General features: G+C 53.7%; 2 protein-coding genes across 3 annotated transcripts; one reads left to right on the top strand and one right to left on the bottom strand.

The window, feature by feature from the left end:
• Nucleotides 1–284: 284 nt before the first annotated feature.
• Nucleotides 285–5,663, top strand: ALG3 (ALG3 alpha-1,3- mannosyltransferase). Of its 2 annotated transcripts, none has more exons than XM_034999709.1 (9): nucleotides 285–505; nucleotides 2,205–2,304; nucleotides 2,390–2,537; nucleotides 2,646–2,806; nucleotides 3,292–3,412; nucleotides 4,032–4,237; nucleotides 4,380–4,456; nucleotides 5,128–5,272; nucleotides 5,413–5,663. In XM_034999709.1, the coding sequence occupies exons 1-9, from the start codon at nucleotides 310–312 to the stop codon at nucleotides 5,573–5,575; spliced, it is 1,317 nt and encodes a 438-aa protein (XP_034855600.1). In that variant the 5' UTR covers nucleotides 285–309; the 3' UTR covers nucleotides 5,576–5,663. The 2 variants fall into 2 exon arrangements, with proteins under 2 accessions (XP_034855600.1, XP_034855601.1); XM_034999710.1 differs by having other exon boundaries at nucleotides 301–468.
• A 78-nt stretch (nucleotides 5,664–5,741) lies between these two features.
• On the bottom strand, nucleotides 5,742–17,672 carry VWA5B2 (von Willebrand factor A domain containing 5B2). The gene is made up of 20 exons (XM_034999711.1): nucleotides 17,620–17,672; nucleotides 16,602–16,747; nucleotides 16,337–16,507; nucleotides 14,269–14,488; nucleotides 13,931–14,088; nucleotides 13,251–13,382; nucleotides 12,892–13,016; nucleotides 12,322–12,495; nucleotides 11,836–11,946; nucleotides 11,527–11,735; nucleotides 11,331–11,442; nucleotides 10,629–10,814; nucleotides 9,634–9,805; nucleotides 9,230–9,543; nucleotides 8,534–8,723; nucleotides 8,073–8,429; nucleotides 7,140–7,277; nucleotides 6,966–7,049; nucleotides 6,663–6,886; nucleotides 5,742–6,576 (listed from the first exon to the last, which is right to left on the bottom strand). The coding sequence occupies exons 2-20, from the start codon at nucleotides 16,738–16,740 to the stop codon at nucleotides 6,028–6,030; spliced, it is 3,765 nt and encodes a 1,254-aa protein (XP_034855602.1). The 5' UTR covers nucleotides 16,741–16,747; nucleotides 17,620–17,672; the 3' UTR covers nucleotides 5,742–6,027.
• Between the last annotated feature and the right edge of the window lie 9,971 nt (nucleotides 17,673–27,643).

The raw sequence follows: 27,643 nt of genomic DNA, 5'->3' as shown, positions 1-27,643 counted from the left end.
GACGAAGTGTGATGCCAGGCAAGGGAGAACACGAACAGGAATGTTGCTTTTCTGGGCAAACGTTCGATCTAATTTAGCGCCTGCGTGCTCAGAACCAAGTATGTACTGAGGAGTAAAACTATTCCTGCATGGCTGGAGTGTGTAGTGCATCAGGAAAGATGTGGAAGAAGTAAATTTAAGTGGAGCAAATAGGACACGAAACCGGACAGCGATCAGTCGGTTGGGACAGCCGGCGCGGGGAGCGGAACTTAAGTGCTGAGGGGACGGGCTTCCGGGGTGGGGGGCCAACAGGAGCGGCGCACCGTCAAGATGGCGGCGGGCCTACGGAAACGCGGCCGGGCGGGTACGGCATCCCGGGCTGCGGGACTCTGCGGACAATGGCTGCGGCGCGCCTGGCAAGAGCGGCGCCTATTGCTGCTGGAGCCGCGCTACACGCTGCTGGTGGCCGCCTGCCTCTGCCTGGCGGAGGTGGGCATCACCTTCTGGGTCATTCACAGGGTGGCATGTGAGTGCGCCGAGGAGGAGGGGAGGGGGGAGGGGAGGGAGGGGGACCCGAACCCCCTACCCAAACTGGGACCCAGATTCGGAACTGAAATCCAGATCCAATCAGTCATCAATTGCAGACGATAATTTTTACCCACGTCCAAAGCCTGCTCCATAAAACCAAACCCTGTCTTAATCCCTCCCCGATGATGGAAGGGGCAACCCTAGAGATTGGCCCTCTGCCCTGACCATACAGCCTGCCAGGCTAAGAACATAAACTAGCCTGGAAATCAAAAGACCTGGGTCCGAGTTAATGTACTACTGCTCCTTCTTGTCTCTTGGCTTTGGACATGTCCCTTCCCCTGCTGGATCCAAATTGTCTCATCTGTTCAATTCTGAGGTCTCAAAGTTCTCTTGTCAACAATGTCATTTTGTGACCACTTGAGTCCTTTGGGTATTATTGGGAGCTCCTTTCCAGCCTGAATCTAGCCACTGGGCTTAAGGCTTTCTTGCTAAAGATGATTAATGTAACACATATTTATTGAATGTTTATTATATGCTTAACACTGTGCTAGGTGCCAGGGGTACAGTGGTGAAAAAATAGACACATTTTCTATTTGGGTGTATGGGCCTGGACAAAAAGAAGTTAGTAGAAAATGATAGTGGATCAGATTCATCATGATAGTAGGAAGACAGGGAGCCATAAAGGACACAGGAGGGCACTTAAGCCAGACTTGAGTCCCCGTTGAAAGGTAAGAGCGAGCCAATTGAGGAAAGAGAGAAAAGGAGAGGAGAAAGAGCACTCTAGGTAGAGAATCCTGTAACTAAAAACCTCCAGTCAAAAGAGAGTCTGCTTCCTTTGAGGAACTGAATTTTTTTTTAGAGCTGGAACAGAATTCAAGTGAGGGTAGCAGTGAGAGATGAGATTGCAGAAGTTGAGACCAGATTGTGAAGCAGTCTGTCAGTTGTGTTAAGGAGATAATTAGCATGGTGGTTAAGAATTTAGGACCTCATGGAGTTCCAATCTCAGCTTTACCCTTCTTAGCTCACTGATCTTGAATTAGTCACTTAACCTCATTAATTCATAGGTTCCTCTTCTAAAATTGGGAATAATGTGATTTGGTTTTTATCTTAGGAGCCTTGAGGAATCAGTGAAGGGTTTTAAGCAGAGAGATCTGACATGATTTCTATTATAGAAAGAGCTCTCTGGTTGCAGAGGTGGGAAATATATTGTAGTGAGGTAAAAGTGGAAGCTGGGAAACTAATTAGGAAGCTGTTGCATCATTGAGGCTAGAGATTATGTTAGGTCTGAATATTAGTATGTAAGAGCAGAAAAGGATGAGAGATAGTGGAGTTATTTAGGATGAAGAATAGGCAGGATTTGGTGACTGGGTGTTGGAAACGAGAAAGAAGTAAGTGTCAAAGATGTTACCCAGGTTTGTGACCTGGGCAGCTGGGAGGCTGATGGTGCCATTCATGAAACCCAGGAAGGAGAGCAGATTTAGAGTGGATGGTTTGAGTTCAATTACAGACATGTTGAATTTGAGATGCTTGGGTTCACCCAGAGAATGCCAGATGAGCAGTGAGATAAAGGGTTGTGATAGAAGTCCTGGGAAAGAGCTGGAACTCTGTGTTTTGAGGGGCTGGAGGTGTGTGTGTGGGGGGGGGAGGCAGACAGGTTCTGAACTTGGAAGTAACCACACCGTCCTGTCCTTTTCCAGATACAGAGATTGACTGGAAGGCCTACATGGCCCAGGTGGAGGGTGTCATCAACGGCACCTATGACTACACCCAACTGCAGGGTGACACTGGACCTCTTGTGTGAGTGATGGTAAGGGGTTCAATGAGGACCTGAGGGGCTGCCTGGATACCAGGCTGGGTAGCCTGACCCAGACTCCTCTTCCAGGTACCCAGCCGGCTTTGTGTACATCTTTATGGGGCTATATTATGCCACTGGCCGGGGCACTGACATCCGCATGGCCCAGCACATCTTTGCTGTGCTCTACCTGGCCACCTTGCTGCTTGTCTTCTTGATCTACCACCAGACCTGCAAGGTGAGTCCATGCTACCGGGAGCAGGAGGCCCCAACTGGCAGGGCTGGGGAGTAGGGATGGCTCAGGGTTGGTGAGCTGACCTTGTTCCCCACTGTGCCCACCTCTCAGGTACCTCCCTTCGTCTTTTTCTTCATGTGCTGCGCCTCTTACCGTGTCCACTCCATCTTCGTGCTGCGGCTCTTCAATGACCCGGTGGCCATGGCGCTGCTTTTCCTCAGTATCAACCTCCTGCTGGCTCGGCGCTGGGGCTGGGGCTGCTGCTGTTTCAGGTCAGCACCCCTCCCTTCTCCCCCCTCCCCCTCTCTCATTCTGTATTTCCATCATTTCCTCCCCCAGTTGCATGCAGCAGAGGAAGTAAGGGAGTAACCAGACAATATGGGTCAGTCAGGGCCCCACTAGACAAGTCTAGGATCTGTAGACAGTCTCTGCCCCCACCCCCCAAACACACACACCCCCTACCCTTCCTTCTAGACGGCATCTATTGTTGGAGTTGGTCCTTGCACATTCTAAATACTGTAAATATGTATTTGCTGGCCCAGTCTGAGCATAGAGACTTGGTATCTGCCCCCTACCCTCAGCCTCCTCCCTGCTGCTTTACCCTCCTTCCAGCCATTCTGAGTGTGGGCCCCATCCTGGAGCTTGCTGGCAGGGGAGGGGAGGAGTTGCTGGTGTATGTCGAGGGGAGATGCATCTTTGGGTGGGGTAAATGGCCCTGGAGCTGATCTCCCCCCTTCATCTCCCTTACCTACCCCAGCCTGGCAGTCTCTGTGAAGATGAATGTGCTACTCTTCGCCCCTGGGTTGCTATTTCTTCTCCTCATGCAATTTGGCTTCCGTGGAGCCCTCCCCAAGTTGGGCATCTGTGCTGTCCTTCAGGTACCCCCACTACCTTCCCCTTCCTAATGAAGGGAAGGCTACTCTCTGGCCTCCTTCCATCGTTGAGACTTCCTCAAAGCTAACAGACAGGGTTTGGGAGTTGATTCTGGGCTTTGCTTTTATTAGCTGTAAAATAAGGGTGTTGAACTAGATGGTTTCTGAGAGTTTCTCTGATTCTGCCCATTTTTTTTAATTTTTATTTTTTAAAAATTTTATTTATTTGAGAGAGAGAATGAGATAGAGCACGAGAGGGGGTAGGGTCAGAGGGAGAAGCAGACTCCCCACTGAGCAGGGAGCCCGATGCGGGACTCGATCCCGGGACTCCAGGATCATGACCTGAGCCGAAGGCAGTCGCCCAACCAACTGAGCCACGCAGGCGCCCCTCTGATTCTGCCCATTTATGATGTGGTGAGTCCAAACTTAAAGGACTGTTACTACCTGCCTTCTCAGCTTCTTTGGCCCCAGGCTCTGGCCTGGATGTGGAGGCTGGCTTTCCTGCTATTCCTGGAGGAATTTGAGAACCTCTCAGACCTACGCACTCTGTCCACTCCCCTTGATGATTAGTATGAAGGCTCAGCTTGAGCCTGGGCACCTCTGCTGACATCACACCTATCCTCAGGTGCTGCTGGGGCTGCCCTTCCTGCTGGAGAACCCCACTGGCTACCTATCCCGCTCCTTTGATCTTGGCCGCCAGTTTCTCTTCCGCTGGACAGTGAACTGGCGCTTCCTCCCTGAGGCCCTCTTCTTGCATCGCGCCTTCCACCTGGCACTGTTGGCCGCCCACCTCGCCCTGCTCTTTCTCTTTGCCTTCTGCAGGTGGCACAGGTGAGAAAGGGGAGCAGTGTCATGGGCAGAGTTGGGGGAAGGATGAAGGGCCTGCTTGGAGGAGATGTTGAGTTCATGTGGGTGAATCTAGAGCTTGCCCTAGGATGGAGGCTTGATAAATGTTTGAATGGCTTCTCCCCAGGACGGGGGAAAGTATCCTGTCTCTGCTAAAGGATCCCTCCAAAAGGAAGGTTCCACCACAGCGCCTCACACCCAATCATATCCTTTAAATCATGGGAAGGTAAGTCTTGCCCTCTACAGGTACAGTTGGGGTCCTGGTCAGTTAGTCCTGGATGGCTGGTGACCTGGGGGAGGGAAAAGGAGATACCAGAAATAGCTACAGGCCCTGTTCATGGGAGTAGAGCTGTTCCTTCCACCACTCTGCACCACAGTGCTAAGCACTTTACATATTTAAGTGTGTTTTATTCTTAATTCTAAATATTATTTGACTTACCACTATAAGTACTCACTCTCTGCCTGGTGTTGTCCTAAGAGATTTACGTACATTCTAACATTTAAAGCTCACAAGAGACTCTGAAATAGGGAGGTATTTTTATTGTTATTATTATTATTATTATGCTCATTTTGCAGATGACAAAATCAGGACGTTAAGGAGTTTAAGTAACTTACTTAGGTCACTCAGCTTCTAAGTGATGAATTTAAACTCAGTAGACTTTATGGCCCCAGTATTGTTGTCTCCACATTAGACTGAGGAACAGGTCTGGAGAAGTTAAGAAACTCATCCGAAAGGATGCATCTCAGAATGGCAGAGCCAGGGGACTGTCTGACCCCAAAACTTTTGCCCCTTTGCTTTGGGCCCTCCCTACCCCCCACCCCCATCCCAACTCCTGGCCCTTCTGCTCCTGCCCTTGGCCTTGACCACTGCCTACAGATCATCTCTACCCTCTTCACCTCCAACTTCATTGGCATCTGCTTCAGCCGCTCCCTCCACTACCAGTTCTACGTCTGGTATTTCCACACACTGCCCTACCTCCTGTGGGCCACGCCTGCACGCTGGCTTACACATCTGCTCAGGTACTGGCTGGGACAACCTGGGGGAGTGGGAAGAGCTAGGGAGCTCCCCATCCCAAGGCTGACCGTGGAGGGTTGGGGGCGAGCTGAAGGGCTGCAGGCCTAGAACCCGGGCAAAACCTAAGCTTCGCTCTCATCTCCAGGTTGCTGGTGCTGGGGCTCATTGAGCTCTCCTGGAACACATACCCATCCACATCCTGCAGCTCTGCGGCCCTGCACATATGCCATGCTGTCATCCTGCTGCAGCTCTGGCTGGGCCCCCAGCCTTTCCCCAAGAGCATCCAGCACAGCAAGAAAGCCCACTGAGATCCAGCTCCCTTCCCCTCCAGCCCACTCGTAGGACCCTGGATGGGAATAGACTCTGTGCCCTTCCTAATAAACCATACCACGCCCACTTCTGTGCAGCTCGCATGGAAGCGCCTGCGCCAAGCTGTGAGGGGCATGCACACTGCAGATAAAGAACTCGTTTGGGCAGTCCTAGGAGGCACTTTATTGCATAGGATTTGGGGGCTGTGGCTCTCTCCTCTTCCACTGCACTGTAGGAGCTCAGAAGGGAAAAGGCATGGGTGGGGGGAGTGGGAGAGAGAGCGCACAGGCAGGCACTTTCTGTGAGGGCAGGGGGGTTCTGGGAAGGGAATGAGAAGCAGTGGGGGTCAGGCCGACAGCAGCCTGCCCCTCCCAGTACCGAGAAGCCCGCCCTGGGTGGCAGTGACTGGAGTCTGTGGGGGGCGGCGCCAGCCAGGGCAGCGGGCGGGCCCTCACACGTTCGCAGGGCTGTAGCACAGCAGGTGTAGCTGCAGGTTCTGGTCCCAGTGGCGGAGCAGCAGGAAGAGACCGCGGGCGGCCGCTTTGAGGGCAGCCAGGTCAAGGCCATCGGGCAGGCGCTGGGCCCGCAGCCAAAAGTCCGCTTTAGCCGCTGCTAGTTCCCACTCGCCAAAGGCGGCGGCGCAGCGGTGCTCCAGCCACGCGAGTGCCACGGCCGTGGCCCAGGTCCGGCCCCGCAGGTCGGCCCCGCCCAGCCCTTCCGCACCCTCCGAGGCCTCGGTGTCTGAGCCCCTCCCGCTGTCCACCTGGCCTGGACCCTCGGAGCCTGAGCTGGGGGACGGGCTGCAGGAGGCCGTGGCACTGTCCCCCTGGCCCAGCCCAGGTCCCAGGAGTGCCCAGGGAGAGGCGGCCGAGGTGGGGCTGAGGCTGGCGCGGTGCACGGCGAAGGGCGAAGCGCGGCACAGGCGTTCCTGCGGGATGCGCACGGCCGCACAGAAGGGCGCGTCCAGGCGGAAGCAGCCGGGTGCCTCCTGCAGCCGCACCTGAGGAGAGAGGAGGTGGGGGGAGAAGCGAGCTGAGACAGTGCCCTGGCCGTGGCAGCGCCACCCTCCACCTCCCGAGTCCTCACCAAGGGCAAGTAGTCGTGGCCGCCGCCTTCACTGTTGCTGCCGCTAGCCTGGCCCCGGTGGGGGCTGCAGAGTCGGGGGCCGTCAGAGCCTCTGGCCCTCCCGCCGCCCAGGCTGAGCCTAGAGGGAGGCTGGCGGGGGAGGAGCTGAGGACTTCTGGTGGCCGACTTGGGCTTGCCATTTTGGCTCGGGTTCCAGCCGCCTACCAGAGAGCCTCCCTGAAGTCCTGCAATGGAGCCAGTCAGTGCCAGCCGTGGTCCCCAAGCCTGGCTGCTCCCTACCCTTGCCTGGACTTTGAGCCTCACCTGTAGAGTGCACAGCTGTGGGCAGAGGAGTTGCATCTAGATGGCCCTGAGGGGCAGGAGAAGTGCTTGGGGGCTCAGCTAGCTCTGTAGGGGCACAGGAGATGGGGGTGAACGGGGAGGGCAGCCAGTGAGATGAGGGCCGGCACCCGAGAGGTCACCCAGGAGGGACTCTACCTGAGCTCCGCACCTGCAGAGCTGAGGGTAGGACCTCCCTGGTGGTAGCGTCCACAGCTACCGGGCAGGTGAAGCAGGAAGGGGCCCAGCTGACCTTGCTTGTCTGAAGGGCTCGGAGCCAGGACCTCCGGGCGTGGCCTGTGAGAGCAGGAAGCAGCAGGCTGAACTGGAGCAGGGCACTTCCCCCACCCTCCCTGTACAGAGGGCTTTATAGAAACAAATCTCAGCGTTCCGCATAGCTTTTCCCTCTGTCCACTTTTGAACAGAGCAGAGTTTCTTCTAGGAGCCAGCTCAGACTCCCCAGCTTTGACAAGTAGTTAGGCTGAACCCTCAGCCCATAGCGGGGCTAGACCCTCTGGCCACCCAGAAATCGAACATTTTGTTCACCACCCAAAGGAAACACTAACTGTGGTGCCTTTTCTGTCCACCCATTTCAGCACTGTCCAATAGAACTTTCTGCAGTGAATGAAATATTCTAGGTCTCCGTGATCCAGTATGGTAACCACTAGCCACATGTGAGCGTTAAACACTTGAAGTGTGGCTGGTGCCACTGAAGAACTGAAATGTTCACTCTGATTTAATAGTCCTCCTGAAGGATAGGTTTGTTTTTATGTTATAGGCACTGTGAGTCATTAAGAAGATCACATTTCCCTCTGTGTTGGCTGCTAGGAAGCTTGCCAGTTTTGGGTCCCATGTTCGCAAGGGCATAGAACCTCATGGTGTGCATATCTTTAATATAACCTAATTCTCCACCTCCTTTTATTATCCCATTGCCCTACTTTTTTTTTTTTTCTTGTCAATATGGGTGAGCCACCTCAAATTGTTTGTGAGCAAGATGAGGTATAGAGTGATCAAACACACAGACCTGCACCTCTGCCACTCTCTGCCCCCTACGGGCTCCCTGGGCCCTCCCTGGGCCCACCAGCAGCTCACCTCGGTCAGCCGTGGCCTCAGCCCCTCCACGGAGAGCCAGCTGCTCATTGTCCCGGACCACAGAGGCTGCTGTCAGCCGATGGAGTGCTTGGTCCCAAGCACCTTCTCTTTCAGGGGGTGACAGAGGCGGTGAGCCAGCATCACCAGGTCCCCATAGTGTCTCTAGGCCAACACCCACCTCCCAGCACATAGGCTGCTCCCCACACAGGGCCCGGATCACTACGTGGCAGCGTGGAGCCTGAGGAGACAGTGCCTCTGCTGGAGGGGCCGACTCCCCATTGGGGGGCATAGCCGTGAATAAGAAGGGGGGTTCCATCAACATGTCCCAGTCCATAGGGGCCGGGGAGAGCAGGTTTCCTGGAGGGAGACAACCATAAAGGCAGGGGCAGTGTGGTGCCCTAGGCCCCACCTCTCTGAGACCCTCCGTGGTCTCAGAACGCAGCTCCCCATCCAACCCTTACCTGAGTCATCCAGGCCCTGTGCCAGCTGCTGCCCTGGTTCGGGGCCTGGCCCACCAGCTGCTGTTCCCAGAGAGGGGTGCCGGGGACGGCCAGGGATTGGGTTCACCTGGCCTGGTGGGGATGAGAGGCTCCGGCCAGCCAGAGCTGCTCTGTGTCGACGACCCAGCACCTCAGCACTCAAGGCCCCAGACTGCACATAAGAAGTGGGGTCCACCAGTCAAGAAACTCAGAGCTCCTGGCCATCACACATGTAGACACAACTGGCCACAGAGCCCTTCGTCTGAAATGGTGGGTGGCTGCTCACCACCCTTAGGAGCAAGGCCACTCTTTATGGCCCCTGGCCCCTTCCCAGTGCTGTCTTACTCCATGCCCCGTTTCTCACTTGACATTGTTCCTTGTCTCTGATTTTGTTCATGTCTTCTCCCTCTTTGCCTGGCTAGCTTCTACTTGTTCTTCCAGATGTGGCTCTTGCTTTCCTGACTCCCTCACACAGGGTTAGCCATCTTGACTCTGACCCTCCCCATAATGCTATGTCCCTGTGCTCACCACTGTATGTCACATGGCATCCTTATAGATTTACCCACTTATCTCTTCAGCTGGACTTAATAGTAACCACTGCACAATTTATGGTATATAGCAGATAGTCAATAAACATTTGCTGGATACCTAGTAGAATGCACGTGGGCTGAATCTCACCTTGACTGGAGCCAGTGGGGGTGGAGGCAGGGGGCAGGAGCGGGAGCCCGCAGGTTCTCCCCAGGCCAGGCTGCGGCAGCCCTGCTGAGAAGGGAGATGCAGGGGAGCCATGCCCTCGGGGGAGCCAGGGCCCCAGGAGCCAGGGGACTCGCTGCTGCCTGTGGAACCTGGACCCGGCTCTGGGCTGGCGGAGCAGTGGGTGAGCACATACTGCTCCCGGATGTACGATGACTGGAAGATGCGGCGCCATATGGCTGTATCAGAGGAGGTGTTGGGTCCGGGGTCTGTGACTGGGTCTGTCAGAGCATCGGCACCTGCTGGGAGGCAAGAGAAAGGATCCCAGCCCCGGCCTCTCCCATGGCCCACTCCTCCAACACAGCTGCACACCACGACCAGGTCCTCACTCTGCTCTGAGTTCCCAGCAGCCCACAGGTTGGACAGCTCCGTTGACACAGTGCCTGTTCCCAGCAGCTCCGAGGTGCCAGTGGGCTCAGTGCCAGGACTGGTGGCAGATGGTGCTTCCTCTGGGGATGGGAACACAGAGCCTCCCAAGCTCTGCCAGCCAGGTTCTGGGCCCTAGAGAGCGAGAGGCATTGCAGAAAAAACTGATGGTAGTTATATGCTGCCTCTTTCCAAACAGGATTTAAGATGTCTCACCACAAGAGGCAATAAAGTTAATAAACCAGAAATGAAAGCCTGGTACTGGGGAAGGAGGAAGCATACATGCTAATCAGAAGGTTAAGAGAGCTGCTGTGGCTGAGCTTCAGGTTTGGCCCTGAGCTTCCTGGCAGGCAGGCAAAAAGGCAAACACTCCATTATACAGCGCTCGGGATCAAAATGAAGTGGGCTTATTTCTTCTAGAGAGAGAAAGCTTTTTACAAATCAAAATAACTACCATTTCTTAAACTCCTACTGCATGTCAAGTATCCTACCGAGTGTGCGCGTTGTGACCTCTAATTACAACAACCCTATGACAAGACTCAGTATGAGGAAATGCACTCCGAGAGGTGAAGTGACTGGCCCCAAATCAAATGGCTGGTACGTGCTAGAGTTGGGATCTGAGATTTCATCTAGACTATACTCCGTCTGAGTGTTACAGGAAACAATCCAGATGGTGCTTTCTGTAGGGCACTGTGTGAAGAAACGAGTGAGTTTCCACAGAACCCTCAGAGCGAATGCTAGAGCTGTCTTCTGTGGCCGTGTGCTTTAACGACCTCTGGTAAAAGCCAAGGACACTTCAGTAGAAGACCTCATGAAGAGGGCAGGGTGCCGTCACCTTGGGGTGCCCAGTGGGGTCCCTGGGGAGGCCTAGGGTGCAGTAGGAGAGTTTGGCAGGGAGAGGCACAGGGAGTGGAAGAGTTTTGAAGACATGCAGGGACTTGAGGCAGCCCAGGCCTACCCCTGGGGCGCGGGGCCGGAAGCCGTCCACCCTGAAGAGTGAGCAGTAACCGAGCAGCTGGTCCCCAGGGTAGAGTGCTGGGATCTCCCGGGGCGTCAGCAGTGCCTCCACTGCATCCGGCACAAACCAGTCCACAGAGATGTCGCTCAGAGCGGGCTCCAGTGCCTTCCGCAGAGCCTGCACCAGCTGTGAGGAGTGGCCAGAGGGAGGGCACGGGAGAGGTGCCACACAGCCCACGGCACGGGAAGGCCACCCATCCACTGATGCCATTTGCCCAGCCCCTGGGCTGAGGGGAGCAGGGTCAGGCTGGGGTCCGGGGAAGGAATGGGGGTAGGACTAAGCAAGGGGACTGAGTGCTCAGTCCTCAGGGTTGGGTCTGTCTCCTGGCCTGAGCCAAGCCTGGGGATGAGGCAGGATTTGTCGAGGATATGGCTCAGTACCAGGAGAAAACAGAATAAGATTTGGGGGGTGGTCAGAGGGCCACGTCCCCCACACCTTTGGCCTCCTGCAGCACCCCACAGCAACCCCAGCAGCTCCTCTCCTGACTGGCATCTCAAAGGAGGGCAGGAATTGGAATGGGGGAGAAGTCCTGGTCAAGGGTGCCAGGAGACCCCACGGCTTGGCTGGGTTGTGTTGCAGGCTTAGGGTAACTTGGGGGAAGGACTTCTGGGAGCAGGGCCCAGGGCCCAGACTCAAGCTCACCATGGGCTGCAGCCTCTCCCCAGGCCTTGGGAAGTAGGCCCGGCCCCTGCTGAGGGCAGACAGACCCTGAAGCAGCTGGTGGCAGGCAGGCCCCAGCCCAAAGGAGAAGCACCTGATGAGGCAAGGGAAGCAGCTGTGATCTTCAGGAGCTTCTTGGGGGCGGGGGTCAATGTCAGGCACCTGGCTCAGCCCGTACCTGGCTGCCCCCCTGTGCCACCTCATGAGCTCCAGGGTCTGCTGGGTAGCAGCGGCCAGGGGCGAGGCAGCAGTCAGCAGGAAGAGCTGCCTGGGGTGGGCCCTGTGCTGGGGCTGCGCCACGGCCCAGGTCAGCGCAGCCAGCACATCTGGGGGGCCGCCTGCAGCCTGCAGGGTCTCAACATTCTCACAGATCAGCTGCACGGTGTCCTGGAAAGAAAAGGCATGCTGTGGCCACAGCCAGGCCGAGCCATCCTCACCAGCGCCCCCCCCCCCCCCCCCCCCCCCAGGATCCCGGGGCCGTACTCACATCGCTGCATGGCTGGCTCTCTGGGAAGAGGGGCTGCACGGCCGCGCCAAACACGGCCAGGTTGATGAGCGTCTGTGGGGGCAGGGACTTCACAGCCAAAACAATGGCATCCTGGGGAGGGCCGGGGAGGGCGGCGTGAAGCAGGGCCCTGGGGCAGTGGTAGGGATGCCAGACTGCCTGCCTTCCGCAGGCTGCGTGAACACGAGGAGCTGGACGTGGGGGTGGGGGCGAGGCCGGCTAGGAGCGAGCCCGGGAGTGTGAGGGAGGCTGAGTGTGTGAGAGCCCCTGGACGGGGATGTGAGGCCTTGGGTTTGGGCTCCGGGGCGACTGACTGTAACCACAGGCGAGAGAGGCTCTTGGAGCCCAGGAGTCCGGATGAGTGTAAGGGGGGGTGCGCGCGCGTCTCCGAGAGGCTGCCCCCAGCCCAGCGCAGACCCACTGCGCGCGCTCCCGCCCCCGGCCCGCCCACGCCCCGCGCCCACAGGCCTTGTGTGCAGCACTGCTGCCGTCCAGCAGGAAGAGGAGCTCCCGGGTGGCTGTGCCCAGGTGTCCCAGGTGTCCCAGGTGTCCCGGCCCGGAGCTCAGGTCTGGGCAGAAGCTCAGCACCAGCACGGGATTCAGCAGGATGTCCTTGTGGAAGCGGCGTTGCAGGAACCACACCTGAGCATGGGGGCCCCGGGTCACTTAGTGCAACTCCAGCCTGGGCTGGCAGCAGGACCTAGCCCTCAGGGGGCTTCGATGGAATACACCCGGAGGGGGCACCTTTTTATAGTCCTTTGAATAAAGGCAAGAGCAAAGGCAGGTGGCTATGCTCTGCCTGTCAGTCTTGGCCCCCATCCTCGGAGACACCCCCCAGGGAGACTGGCATGCTCCCTCCTATGACAGTACTCATCTGCCCTCTGGGATGGCGGTGGCAGCTACTAGGAGGTCCGGCTAAGAGCAGAGCTCCCCCCCACCCCCCGCAGTCATAACACGAGCCTGCTTATCTGTTCCTTGTGCACAAATGCAACCGGTGGTAGGGTCGGAGGCCAGGCCGGGCCCCCCGGGCGGCCGTACCTGCCGGTCCCCATCACTGTCCCTTCGCTGCAGCCTCTGGAAGTCCCGGCGGGCCCTCACCTGGGCCTCATATTCTGCGGAGCTCAGGCTGCCAGCCTCTAGCATCAGGTGTGGCTGGTGAGGCTCTAGGGAAGAGGGGACATGGCTGTTAGAACAGTCCCTGTCTCTGGACCCCAACTGCTCAGTCCCACTGTCCCAGGAGGACCTTGCAAGCCCAAGAGTCCCTGTACCATGGGGCCCACCCTCACAGATGACTCGATTCATCTGGCTTGGGACCCAGAAATCTATACTTGAAAAATGCTACCCAGGTGGTCCTGAAGCAGGTCAGAGCTGGCCCGCTGTGTGCCCCAGTCTCTCACCACTGGGGTACAGCAGGATCTCCAACGCCCGGTCACAGCGGTGGCCCTCTGCTAGTGTGACACAGATGGTGGCTGCAGAGCTGGCATGAGGTGGGGCATCTGCCCGCAGAGCATGAGAGGGGCTGTCCAGGCCTGAGGGAGAGAGAGGCAGGGAGAGGGGCTAATCGCCCCACCCCAAGCCAGTCCTAAAGCATGAATATCACCTTTCCAGACAACAGTGGTGTGGGCAAGGATCATGCCTGATTCAGCTCAGCTCTCAGAGCCTGATCTATAGGGTTGGGTGGACAAGGGGAGGGATTTTTCCTGCTTTCGTGGGCTGGGAGGTGGATTCCCAGTTCTGTTCCTGGCTGATCAGTGATATATCAACCAGCTGCTGATTTAGCGCACCCCCCCCCCCATTTCTTGCACAAGGAAACTCCACTTCATCACTTGGACAGGTCTCAATTTAATCATCTTTGTTCCCATTGGTGAGTGGAGTGGGATATAAATAAATTACACTGACAAACTTGGGGGGGGTGTTGTGTAGAAGTGTCCAGGGGATGCTCCACCCAAAACTGGAGGTTCCTAAGGCTTAGGTCCTTGGTTTTTTGTTTTGTTTTGTTTTGTTTTTGGTCCTGTGTTCCCCCCAGTCCTGAGCCCTGAATTATTCCCCAGTCAGCTATCCTAGGAGGGGCACCCACCTGCCAGCAGGCATGGCCCAGTGACCAGCATCTCGAAGGAGAAGGTGTATGGGGCAGGGCAGCGGGCAGGGCCTGAGAACACATCCTGAGGGGCAGCTGGCTCCTCCCTGGCCAGCCCTTCCTCCTGAGGGCTGCCCACCCCGAAGCAGCTGGTGGGGCTGGAAGGGAGCACGAGGAGGGTCACGGGGCCACCACCAAGGCCCCTAGCCCCTCTGGCTGAACGGCCCCCGCCCTTCCCCACCCTGCCCATCCCCCAGGGCACCCTACCAAGGCCCCCTCACCCGCACTAGACCCAGAGAAGCCGAGGGAGGGACGAAGAGAATCACCATAGGCCCAACCTGTCGTCACAGAGCCCCGGAGGCCTGGGGGGCCCCGGTGGGCCTGATGAGGCCAGTGGGGTGAGCACAGAGGGCAGAGCCACGCACAGCACCCCATCGGGCCTGGAGGGCAGCTCCCGACTGCTGCACAGGGTCACTGTCATGGTGCCGGCCGCATTGATGAGGCCTGTGGGCAGCACCAGTGTGGACCGGGCCTGGGCCAGATCCAAGACAAGATGACCTATGGTGAGTGAGAAAAGGGGTCAGAGGGGGCTGGAAGCAGAGGAGATGGGGGAAATAGGAAATGGGAGCAGGCACTGAGGCAGGGGAGCCTGGGCCAGGGGGACTTTTCAAAGTTGGAGGGATACGGGGCTAATGTGTTGGTGATGCAGAATGGAGGCGCGAGCTGAATGATGGCTGAAGGAGAGGCAGGACGGTGGTAGAAGGATTTGGCTGTCATCAGGAAAAGTAGCGACATCCTGCTGATGAAGAGCTGAGGAGAAGGGGACATGTCCACACCACCCCCAAGATCCTAAGGGACCCATACCCTCTGTCCTTCTTCCCCTGCCTGCTCATTCAGCCCTTGGGTATTGTCTTCCTAAGGACCCTCCCTTGTGGACTGACATCTCCCATAGCCTGGATCCAGCTTGCTCATAAATCCTCAGCTCATGAACAGTCAGGGTCTCCCCACTGCCCACTAGGAGTGGCCAGAATTTCCTACCCAAAAGGAGTTTAGGAGCAGTGATCTGCTTGGAACCTGGTTAGAGGACATAAAGCTGTACTTGCATACTGAGCACACCATTTTACTCATATTGTAGGTTTATCGGGGGACTGGTGGCATCATGGGAGTCACTGCTGCTGAAGGAAAAATGGTCAGGTGTGGACAGTGGCGGTCAAGGCCTTACATGGTCTGGCTCCAGTCTACCTTATAGCCCTTCCCCACAGTAATCATTTATCCATTCTTTTGAGAAATGCTTGCAGAATAAATGAAGGGAAGAAGATGGAAGGAAAGAAAAAAAGGGAGAGAAGAAGGAAGAAAGGTGCTTCTATCCTAACCAGCTGAGGCTTGGGGAAAGCCTGATACAGTGGAGAGCACAGGATCAGGTTTTGAGTCTCAGCTCTGTGACTTCTAATTCTGCCCTTTGGTAACTCTCTTGTTTTGAGGAGCCTCAGTTTCTTCATCCATGAAATGGGAGTCATAATAACTGTATCTCAAAGACTGGTGAGGAATGAGAGAATGTATGCATAGCATCCGACACGTAAGAGGCTGTTGCTATTATTTCCACACCTATAAAATGGGGATAGAGAACAGCACTTGCATTACATACCTCTCTGGATTCAAATGAAGTGGTATCAGTGACTGGACTTTGTCAACTGTAAATTACTACAAATACGAGGCATTTTATTACCATCACTCAACACAACTTCCAAACCTTTGCTTACACCATTGCCCCTGACTGAAGTGCCTTTTCCCTCCTCTCCACTTCACCAGTCATACCCTTCCTTTTGGTCACATGCCGGCTCCATTTCCTTCTGGAACATTCCTGGGGCCTCAGCCCAGAGTTCACTCTGGCCTCTAACTACCTGCTGGGCTTGTACCAACTCTCAACAGCACTGGATTCTGTCTCTCTTACTGGTATGGTAAATCCCACGTGCAGGAATCAAATGAATGTACAAATAAATAAATGAAAGAATGAAGTGCAAGCCACAAAACCTAGCACAGGAATGGGCTTCCATTCCTCAACCCAGCACTCATATGGCCACATTCTGTGCTGGGGCTTTGAGATGGCCAAAGCCCGGGCCCAGGCTCAGGCGCTAACGCTCCAGCGGGGGAGACAGACGTGTGGACTGCCTGCTGCGTCTGCCTCCCAGGCCGCAGACCTCAGGTCAGGCCTGGATCACATTGCCCCGGCACCCGGCACCCGGCGCACGTCAGGCGCCTAGTCCGCGACTGTTGAATAAAGCCATGAATTAATGAATGAAAAAATCAGTGGCTGGAGGGGGCGCGGGCAGGGGCGGGACGCAGAGCGGGGGCGGGACCCCGAGTGCGGCTGGCTTCCGCGGCGGGGCGGGGGCGCCGGGCACTCACCCTGCGCGCAGCGGCGGGGCGTGGAGGCCCCCCAGCCGGGGCCCAGCGCGCGGCAGCAAGCGGCCTGCGAGCGTCGCCGGCTCTGCAGCTGGAACGAGACGCGCCGTCCGGCCGCCTCCGCCTCGAAGCCCGAGACCACTTCGGCCTCTGCCAGCGGGTACACGAACACGCCTGGGGCGGGAGGGGAGGTGCACAGACGGCGTCGGGCCGCGCGGGGCCCCCGCTCCCCGCCGCCCCGCCGCCCCGCGCCCGGCCCCGGCCTCACCTTCCACCGGCTGCGGCTGCGGGTTGTGGTAGGTGAGCCGGGCCCGCAGGCTGAGGCAGGGGCCGTTGGCGCAGGCCCGGACCCAGGAGTCGGTGAGGGGCAGCGGCGTCCAGCTGGAGGGGCAGTACAGGCCGGGCATGGCGCCCCTGGGGAGGGGGGGCTCGATGAAGGGGGCCGCGGGGTGGGGCCCGGGCGCCCGACCCCGCCCTCCTGCAAGCCGCGGGGACAACCGAACTCGGGCACTGGGACGCGGAGCCGCGGGAGCGCCGGGCTGAGCCGGGGGCTGCGGCCGGACCGACAGGTGGCGAGGGGAGGGAAGAGGGGGGATGGTGTGATGGGCATCCGAGCCGGTTACCTGGGAAGCCGGGGCGGAGCGCGGCTCCGAGCCGCGCGGGGAGCCGGGGAGCGGAGGGTTAATGATTAACCGGCGCTCCGGGCGCCCAGCACTCCCGCCGCCTGCTCCTCCAGGGGCAAAGGGTGGGGATGTGGGGAGACGGGGGGGTCACAGCAGTTCCATCACCCGCTCCCGGGCCTCGCCGCCGCCCCCGTACCTGCCGGCCCCCCGGGGCTCCCCGCGGCTGCCAGCTGTCGGAAGTGGAGCGGGTAGCGAGATGGAAGATGCTCTGGGTGAGGAGCAGGGGGTTTAAAGGGCCAGCATCCTCCTGGGTGTCCCCAGCCCAGAGAGGGACGGCAGGGGCGGGGTGGGAGGGGAGCCGAAGGACCGTAGTCTTTCCCTCTCCAGCGCCTCACCTAACTGGGGCGCTGAGAGGGGCTGCAGGCCGGAGGGGAGGGGGTTGGGTGGCAAGAACGAGACAGGGAAGCGACAGGACAGGGTCTTTCGGAGGCGAGACCAGGAAAGGTGTTGGGGCAGATTCCGTGGGATCCGTGCCTGGCACCCACCTCTCCCCACCCTGGCAGAACTGATCTGAGATAGGGGGCCCCACAGCCGAGCTGTCAGGGGATGCGGCGGGCTGGGTCTAGGGATCCTCACCCTCCCGGCGGGCAACCCCAGCCTCACCGTCGCGTCCTCTGCGGAGTTCTGGGCGCCACAACTGGAGCAGGATGGATAGGGCCGCCTCTGCGTTTCGGGCCGCACTCAGTCCCGGCACCTGCGGGGCACCCGCGCCGGACTCCCGCTGCGGCCGCTCTGAGTCCGCGCAGGGGCGTCGGCTCTGCGGGTGCTGGTCCCGCCCCGCTCGGGAAGGCAGCCCCTTCAGCCCGCCCGGGCCCCGCCTACCGCTGCGGCGGGGCCGATGCGCCCCCCGCCGCCCCCGCTTCGGGCGCGGTGCCGCCTCCGCGCCAGCCTTGGCCGCTCCAGCCAGACAGGGCACCGCAGTGCAGGGACCGCGTCCCCGCCGCTGCACAGCCCCCCACCGAGGAGGGACCCGGGCCTCCGAAGCCCCACCCTTTCCGTCCTTCAGGAAGTGAAACGTTCTGCAAGTGCAGCAGTGGGCTCAGTCTGCAGACCCCCCCAACACTGCAACGACTCCAGCTTTTCCAGTAGCACCCCACTTCTCGCCCTGGCTATGCTTTCCCTCAGTGCAGTGACCCTCTTTCATCACTGCAGCGATCCCAGCGCTTCATCACCACAGGACTTCCCCACCCCCCCCAAAAAAGCCAGCCCTTTTCCTTTGCAAAATACTCCTTCATCGCTGCAGAAATCTTCCCCCATCCCTGCAGCTATCTTCAGCTCTCGTGAACGCTTCAATGACCGCTCACTCCACGTAGGGATCCCCCATCACTGCAGCAAGTTCCCCCCACCCCCAAGCAGCCAGCATTCCTATCGCTCCAGTGCTATCTCCCCACCTTTTGTGTCGGTGGAGAGAGTAGGCAGGATTAGCCCCTCAGGCTTATAACTCCCTGCTACCTTCCGTTGCCCACCGCCTTGGAAGTGAGGGCTTCCAGCCTGCAGAGCCTTCTCTTGGCTTGAGACTGCCTGTCGTGGCAGTGGCCCCTACCCCACCCCATCCCTGCAGCACCCGCAGCAGAAAATATACCTGCTCATAAACAGGTCCCTTGTTATTGGCAGAATGTTCATGCAGCTGGAGTGTTAAAGTGCAAAAGATTAGAGAAGTCTGTAAAACCTCTCCCAGGATTCCTGAGGGAGTCTGGGAATCCTGGGGAAGTGACCATGTTTGGAGGTCACCCGTGCAAGCTTTCTTGCAGAGGCCACACTCAGATTCTGCAAAAAGAGCTTTGAGGAGAACTGGGGGCTGGGCATGGAACAGCCAGTGGGAGTGGGCTTTCAAGCCAACTCAGGGTCCTTACCCCTCCCCTTTACTTTATCCTACTGATTCTGGTCACTATCACACTGCCTGGGGGGCATCCCCTGCCTCCTTGAGCACCTGAGCTCTCAAACCCCAACCCTTTCTTTTGGGCAAACCACTTAGCATGGTGGAGATAGTTTGGCCTTTTCCCAGGGAACTTCATGTGTGGAAGATTCACAAGGACAGTACAGGAAGCATAGACATGATTGCAAGGAACCATACAGCTCACAGGGAGCTCCAGCTGGGTCCCAGCACTGTTCTTTCCACACCATTTGAACCATGGTTCCATTGACCCTTCCCCTCCCTTCTCTGCTGAACCTGCCCCCAGCCTCATTCTGAGTTAGGGTCCCTTTTCTAGGCTTAGGGGAGAAACAGTGGATGGCGAGTGGGCTGATTTGCCCTCTGTGGGGACCCAGGTCTCCAGCCAGGACCAGCCTGGCCCTGAGGTCTCCATGGAAGTCCAGGCAGTGGCCACCTCCTCATTGGCATTTTTGTGCAAATGGACCAAGAGCTACATGTGACCCACTCAGGCCAAACACAAAGCTGCAGGGAGAAGTCATTAGGGAGACTTAAATATATGGAAATGGAAAAAGACATCCTTGGTTTGGGTTCTGAGGGGGTCTGAGATGTTAAGACCTTCTCCCAGGAAGGTGGTGTCCCTGTCAAAGACGAGACAACATATTGGTAGAAGCCGAGCTTTGCTGGGAAGCTGGGCCAGCCCTGAAATCCTGCTGGAAAGGCTGTCTTAGTTGAGGCAAGTTCATCAAGAGGGCAAGAGGGCTAAAGCATCCTGCAGGATAGGGCTGGACAGTGCAGGCTGCTGGGCCCCCCTGCAGAGGGGGATCTGTAGGCAGAGTAAGAGGGTCTCTGAGGCCCAGCAGGGAGGTGCTTTGGTGGTGGGGCTGCAGTATGACAGGCAGCTGAGGACAGAAAGGACAGCACAGTCCCAGAGGGCCCCAGAACCAGGTTCCAGGAGATGGAGGAGATCCTTGGCAGGGGTAAGGAATGGCATGGAGTTTGAGTGGTTGGCTATGTGCCAAGAGGAGGGGAGGGAGTGGAGGATAAAAGGCATAGCCTCTGCCTTGAAAGGCTCTCACTTAGTGAAAAAGACAAATACATAGTTACTGTAGATTAAGATGAGTGCTGCGTTAGAGAAATACAAGGGCTATTATAAAGCTTTTAACAGGAGATTTTAGGAGAGACACCTAGGGGTGCCTGGGTGGCTCAGTCATGAAACATCTGCCTTCGGCCCAGGTCGTGATCCCAGGGTCCTGGGATGGAGTCCCGCATCAGGCTCCCTGCTCAGCAGGGAGCCTGCTTCTCCCTCTGCTGCTCCCCATGCTTGTGCTCTCTCTCTCTGTCAAATAAATAAAAAAAAAAAAAAAAAAAAAGAGGAGAGGCACCTAACTTGGTGGTGGTGGTGGGTGGGTTGCCATTTAAGCCAAGTCCTAAATAGAAGCTAAGCAGTGAAGGAGAAGATATTTCAGGCAGAGGAATCAGCTCACTAAAAGGTGAAAGAGCCAGAGGGACTAAGGAAAGTATAAGTACGTGAATGTTTTTCCTCGTAGTTAATGTTTATCGATCACTTACTGTAGGCCAGGTACTGCACGAAGCATGGATTACCTCCTTGAATGGTCAAAACAGCCCAAGAGATAGGTATGATTATTATCTGACAGATGAGAAAACCCACGGCGGGACCGGATCAGTAACTTGCTCATCATAAGCTAGTAAAGTGGTGGAGCCAGGGTGTTGATCTCAGATGGTCTGGCCTCAGAACGCTTGTTTTTTTTTTTAAGATTTTATTTATTTGACAGAGAAAGACAGTGAGAGAGGGAACACAAGCAGGGGGAGTGGGAGAGGGAGAAGCAGGCTTCCCGCCAAACAGGGAGCCTGATGCGGGGCTCGATCCCAGGACCCCGGGATCACGACCTGAGCCAAAGGCAGATGCTTAACGACTGAGCCACCCAGGCGCCCCAGAACCCTTGTTTTTAAACCACCACCATAGACAATATGGTTTTCTTGATGTTTATTTCTTGATTTATTTCCCTTTGATTTTCCTGAAATCTCTTTTTTTTTTTTTTCAGTTTTCTTATTGAGATATAACTGACATACAACATTGCATTTGTGTTAGGTATATAACATACTGATTTGATATATGTAATATATATTACAAAATGATTACAGTGAGTTTAGTTAACATCCATTTAGACTCCCTATGTCTCTTTTTTTAAATTTAAATTCAATTAATTAACATATAATGTATTATTTGTTTCAGGGGTACAGGTCTGTGATTCATCGGTCTTATATAACACCCAGTGCTCATTACAACACATACCCTCCCCAGTGTTCATCACCCAGTTACCCCATCCCCCCACCCCACTCCCCTCCAGCAACCCTCAGTTTGTTTCCTATGATTAAGAGTCTCTTATGGTTTGTCTCCCTCTCTGGTTTCGTCTTGTCTCATTTTTTCCTTTCTTCCCTTATGATCCTCTGTCTTGTTTCTTAAATTCCACATATCAGTGAGATCATATGATAACTGTCTTTCTCTGATTGACTTATTTCACTTAGCATAATACCCTCTAGTTCCACCCACATCATTGCCAATGGCAAGATTTCATTTTTTGATGGCTTCTTAATATTCCATTCCGTGTATGTGTGTGTGTGTGTATACCACATCTTTTTTTTTAATCTTTTTATTTATTTATTTATTTATTTATTTAATTTTAAAAAATATTTTATTTATTTATTTGACAGAGAGACACAGCGAGGGAGGGAACACAAGCAGGGGGAGTGGGAGAGGGAGAAGCAGGCTTCCCGCTGAGCAGGAAGCCCGATGTGGGGCTCCATCCCAGGACCCTGGGATCATGACTTGAGCCGAAGGCAGACGCTTAATGACTGAGCCACCCAGGCACCCTAAATCTTTTTTAAAAAAAAATTTATTTATTTATTTGACAGAGAGAGAGACAGCAAGAGAGGGAACACAAGCAGGGGGAGTGGAAGAGGGAGAAGCAGACTCCCCGCTGATCAGGGAGCCTGATGCAGGGCTCGATCCCAGGACCCTGCGATCATGACCTGAGCAGAAAGCAGACACTTAACTGACTGAGCCACCCAGGCGCCCCACATCTTTTTTTTTTTATTTTTTAAAAAAATTTATTTGACAGAGAGAGAGAGAGAGGGAGAGAGCAAGCACAAGCAGGGGAACGGCAGGCAGGGGAGAAGCAGGCTCCCCGCTGAGCATGGAGGCCGATGCGGGACTTGATCCCAGGACCCTAGGATCATGATCTGAGCTGAAGGCAGCCGCCCAACTCATTGAGCCACCCAGGTGCCCTGTATACCACATCTTCTTCATCCATTCATCTATCGATGGACATCTGGGCTCCTTCCATAGTTTGGCTATTGTGGACATTGTTGCTATAAACATTGAGGTGCAGGTGCCCCTTCGGATCACTACATTTGTTAGAGTCCCTATGTCTCTTAATACACTTCCTTTTGAAAATACTCATCAGTCTTTGCTGACCTTAAAAAAAAAAAGGAACAGGAAGAGAAAGGGTTTGTCCTGCTCTCACTAGGAAGACCTAGTGCCAAGCCAGTGGGCAGATGGGGAAGCTGGTGGGCCCCAGGCAGGGAATGAAACAGGCAGGGGTAGTTGAACCCGTGAGAGCCCCTAGGAGTGACTCCCTCATCCTACCACACAGCTGGGAACACAGCAGGTGCCCAATAAACGTTGGTTGACTCAGGTGCATTGATGATGTGAGGAAACCCACTGGCTGTCAGTCAACTTGACCCAATTTTCTAATCTCTGTGTAGGGTAGGCAGCTGGGCCACCAAAGTCCCTGTCTAGGACATCTGCTCACCTTGGCCCCCACCAAGCCGGCCTGTAGGGTGCTGCTTTTCCTCCAATCTGGCCCAAGAGGGAGGATGCAAACTCACTCCTCTACTCAGGCTAACAGTGCCTAGGTGGGAACTGGAACATGCCAACAAACTTTACCAAGGGGTAGGAGGCAAGGAAAGGGTAAACCCGAAGGGAAATGGCCTCAAAAAATGACACTCATCCAGGTCACCTGGTGCAAAGCACAATTCAATCGTCTTCTGCTTGTGGGCTGCCTCCCTGCCTTTGGGGACAGTGGTCTTGTTTCCCCAAATCTCAGAAGCATCTACACTCTCAGATTTGAGCTCTGGAAGAGTTAGGCTTAGAGAAAGAGAAGAATTTTGCCTCCTGCCTGTCATAAGCTTGATTCCCCAAACTCCAGCCCCAGTCTGAAGCCCAAATTGGAAGATGGCTTAGTTCACGAATTCACTTATTCACTCAATAAATAATTCTTGTTGTAGCCTCGTATGTTCTAGAGCAGACAATATAACGGGAAACAAGACGGTGGATCCTTCCCTTCATGAAAGACATCAAACAAATTATACAGTTAATTTTTAAACTTCCTACTTGGACATAATTTCAAAACTTATACAAAAGTTGCAAGAATAGGGGTGCCTGGGTGGCTTAGTCAGTTAGGTGTCTGCCTTCAGCTCAGGTCATGATCCCGGGGTCTTGGGATCAAGGCCCACATCGGGCTCCCTGCTCAGCGGGGGGCCTGCTTCTTAAAGATTTTATTTATCTATTTGACAGAGAGAGAGAGAGAGAGCACAAGCAGGGGGAGAGGCAGACAGAGGTAGAGGGAGAAGCAGGCTCCCTACTGAGCAGGGAGCCCGATGCAGGGCTCGATCCCAGGACCCTGGGATCATGACCTGAGCTGAAGGCAGACACTTAACCAACTGAGCCATCCAGGCGCCCTATGTTTATATTTATATTACTTATTTATTATAAGGAATTAGCTCACCCAATTATGGAAGCTGGAAAGTTCCAATTTGCCCTGTGGGCTGGCGGGCTGGAGAATCGGGAGAGCTGATGGTGCAGATTTAATCTGAAGGCAGTCTGCTGGAGAATCCCCTCCTGCCGGAGAGGCTGGTCTTTTTGTTAAATTCAAGCTTTAGGGTGAGGCTCACCCACATTATGGAAGGCAGTCTACTTACTTACAGTTCACCAATTTATTTTTTTTAAGTTATTTATTTATTTATTTGTCAGAGAGAGAGAGAGCACAAGCAGGGGGAGCAGCAGAGGGAGAGGGAGAAGCAGGCTTCCCGCTGAGCAAGGAGCCCGATGCGGGGCTCGATCCCAGGACCCTGGGATCATGACCTGAGCCGGAGGCAGATGCTTAACGACTGAGCCACCCAGGGGTCCCTACAGTTCACCAATTTAAATGTTAATCATGTCCAAAATCACCCTCCAAGTTGACACATGAGGTGGTCACAGGTAATGTCTGCCAGATTTTTCCACTCTATTGCTACTATTTTTCTTTGTGTAATTAGTAAGTATTTGTGAAGGGAGATAGGTTGGTATCTTCCTTAAAAGCTCAGTTACAAGTCTTAGCATTTATGAATGTTCCAATTAATATTTTATGTCAGTTTTATTGAGGTATAATTTATATACAATAAAATTCACCATTTTTATTGTGGTAAAGTACACATAAATAAAATTTACCATTGGTAGTATTTAGTACATTCACAATGTTGTGCAACCATCATGACTATCTAGTTCCAGAACATTTTTACCACCCCAAAAGGAAACCCCAAAGCCTTTAGTCACTCTCCATTTCTGCCTCCTCTCAGAATGTGCTTTCTCTCTCTCGACCTCCCTATTCTGGATATTCCATATAAATCGAATCATATAATACATTACTTTTTGTGTCTGGCTTCTTTCACTTAACATGGTATTTTCAATGGTTCACCTACGCTGTAGTGTGTATCAGTCCTTCATTCCTTTGGGGGGCTGAATAATATTCCACTGTAATGATAGATATTCACATTTTGTTTATCCATTCATCAGTTGATGGACACTTGGGGTTTTTCCATCTTTCAGCTATTGTGAGCAGAGCTGCTATGAGTCTTTGTGTACAAGTTTTTGTTTGAACACCTGTCTTCTATTCTCAGTTCTTTTGGGTACATACCCAGAAGTGGATTTGCTAGGTCATATGGTAATTCTATGTTTAATTTATTGAGGTTTTTCATACCAGCTGAATAATTTTACATTCCTACCAGCAGGGTACAAAGGTCCCAGTTTCTCCACATCCTTGCCAAAACAAATCAAAACCTCAATTTATTGGTTTTTTTCTTTTTACATATCATGCTTTTGGTATTATGTTAAGAACTCTTCACCAAACCCTTGATCCCAAAGAGTTTCTACTATATTAGTTTATAAACATTTTATAGTTTTACAGTTTTGCATTTTAATCTTTGATCCATTGGAAAAAACTTTTTATAACGTGTAAGATTTAGGTCAAGATTTTTATTTTTCATTTCTGGCCTGTGGATGTTCAATTGCTCCCGGATGTTGAAAAGACCATCTTTCCTCCATTGAACTACTTTTGCATCTTTGTAAAAAATCAGTTAGCTTTACTTGTGTGGAGCTATTTCTGGGTTCTCTGTTCTGCTTCATTAGCCTGTATGTCTGTCCCTCTGCTGATACCAAGCAGTCTTGATTCCTCTAGATATATAATAAATCATGAAATTGTGTAGACTGATTCCTCCCACTTTATTCTTATTTTCAAAGTTCTTTTAGTTATCCCAGTTCCTTTGCTTTTTCATCTAAATTTTAGAATAATCTTGTCTATATCTACAAAAAAATCTTGCTAGGATATTGAGAGGAATTACATTAAACCTGTATATCTATGTGGGGAGAATTAACATCTTTACTATATTGAATCTTCCAATCCCAAACACAATATGTTTCTCTATTTGTTTAGATCTTATTTATTTATAGATTTTTCAACCATAATTATAATAATGGCTACAAGAAAGTACAAGTTTCTATGCAATTATCATGATAAGGGAACTTGACCTTGTCTTGGGGGAAGAGCCAAAGATAGCTACTCTGAACACTGAGATTTGAAGGAGTGAGAATTAGTTAGGTAAAGAGGATGAGGAGAAGGTTCCTGGAAGAAGGAACAGTATATGCAGAGGCCAGAGTTGGGAGAAAGCTTGGAGCCTTTACAGGGAATAAAGGAAAGTTAGTGCAGTTGGTGACCTGAAAGCAAGCAGTGAGTGAAGCTAGAGAGTCTGGAAGGGCCCCTGGGTGGCTCAGTTGGCTGAGTGTCCGGCTCATGATTTTAGCTCAGGTTGTGATCTCATGGATCTTGAGATCAAGCCCAGTGTTGTGCTCTGTGGTCAGTGGGGAGTCTGCTTGAGATTTTCTCTCTCCCTCTCCCTCTGCCCCTTCCCCCTCCCCCACACACCTCACTCTTTCTCTCTCTAAAGTAAATAAATAAATCTTTTTAAAAAGAGAGAGAGGGAGTCTGGAGAGGTCAGTAGTTACTGGGTTGGTTTTTCAGGGCTTTAGAGCCTTCTTTTTTTTTTAAGATTTTATTGATTTATTTGACAGAGAGAGAAACAGCGAGAGAGGGAACACAAGCAGGGGGAGTGGGAGAGGGAGAAGGAGAAGCAGGCTTCCCGCCGAACAGGGAGCCCGATGCGGGGCTCGATCCCAGGACCCTGGGATCATGACCCGAGCTGAAGGCAGATGCTTAACCGACTGAGCCACCCAGTCACCCCTAGAGCCTTCTTAAGGACCTTCAAATTTACTTGAAAACTAGTGAAAAGGCATCAGAGGGCTTTTAATCTAGGTAATGGTGAGATCACACAGGGTTTATTTCAACTTAATCAATCAATTAATTAATTTTTATTCTTTACTTTTTAAAATTGTAGTAAAATATACATAACCTAAAACTTACCACCTTAACCATTTTTAAGTACACAGTTCTGTAGCGTTAAGTACATTCACATTGTTGTGCTTTATTTTTAATTTTTATTATTTTTTTTAAGATTTTATTTATTTGAGAGAGAGAGTGTGTGGGAGAGAGCAGGGGGGAGGGGCAGAGGCAGAGGGAGAAGCGCTCCCCACTGAGCAAGGGCTCATCCCAGGACCCTGGGATCATGACCTGAGCTGAAGGCAGACAATAACCAACTGAACCACTCAGGCGCCCCTGTTGTGCTTAATTTTTTAGTATTGTAAAGTTAATACACAGTCAGGATATAAAGCCTTTTTTTTAAAAGGTTTTATTTATTTATTTGAGACAGAGAGAAGCACAAGCAGGGGTGGGCAGAGGGAGAGAGAGAAGCAGACTCCCCACTGAGCAGAAAGCCCAATGCAGGGACTCCATCCCAGGACCGTGAGACCACAACCTGAGCCAAAGGCAGACGCTTAACGACCTGAGCCACCCAGGCGCCCCAGGATATAAAGTCTTGATGAGTATTCGGTGAAAACTAAAAAGTGAGCCTCTCTTCTTTCCTCTGGACCACTCTTAGAAGTAACGACTGTTGGAGCACCTGGCTGGCTCAGTCGGTAGGGCATATGACTCTTAATTTGGGGTCATGAGTTCAAGTCCCATGTTGGGTGTAGAAATTACTTAAAAAGAAAAAATCTTGGGGCGCCTGGGTGGCTCAGTCAGTTAAGCGTCTGCCTTCGGATCAGGTCATGATCCCAGGGTCCTGGGATGGAGCCCCGCATCGGGCTCCCTGCTCCACGGGAAGCCTGCTTCTCCCTCTCCCACTCTCCCTGCTTGTGTTCCCTCTCTCGCTGTGTCTCTCCCTGTCAAATAAATGGACGAAATCTTAAAAAAAAAAAAAAAATCTTAACAACAAAAGAAGTAACCACTGTTACCAGTACTCCTTATGCATCCTTCTACCATACATCAGGGAAGCTATCCTACAGAAATAAATACACTAGTGTGT

This window comes from Mirounga leonina, unplaced genomic scaffold (assembly GCF_011800145.1).
Source record: "Mirounga leonina isolate KUSES-001 unplaced genomic scaffold, KU_Mleo_1.0 Mir_115, whole genome shotgun sequence".
Lineage (NCBI taxonomy): Eukaryota > Metazoa > Chordata > Mammalia > Carnivora > Phocidae > Mirounga > Mirounga leonina.
The sequence above is the reverse complement of the archived record's forward strand: the minus strand, read 5'-3'. Positions and strand labels throughout refer to the sequence as shown.

Bases quoted from the DNA above. Each gene is read 5' to 3' on its own strand.
- VWA5B2 (XM_034999711.1), bottom strand. From the start codon at position 16,740: ATGCCCGGCCTGTACTGCCCCTCCAGCTGGACGCCGCTGCCCCTCACC. The intron at 14,089-14,268 runs GTTGGGCCTATG...GCTCCCTTCCAG, and splicing joins CCGGGGCTCTGTGACGACAG to CCCCACCAGCTGCTTCGGGG. The intron at 11,947-12,321 runs GCCTGTGGGCGC...GGCCCTCCCCAG, and splicing joins GCAGCAGTGCTGCACACAAG to GATGCCATTGTTTTGGCTGT.
- ALG3 (XM_034999709.1), top strand. From the start codon at position 310: ATGGCGGCGGGCCTACGGAAACGCGGCCGGGCGGGTACGGCATCCCGG. The intron at 4,457-5,127 runs ATATCCTTTAAA...ACCACTGCCTAC, and splicing joins ACAGCGCCTCACACCCAATC to AGATCATCTCTACCCTCTTC. The intron at 5,273-5,412 runs GTACTGGCTGGG...TCTCATCTCCAG, and splicing joins TGGCTTACACATCTGCTCAG to GTTGCTGGTGCTGGGGCTCA.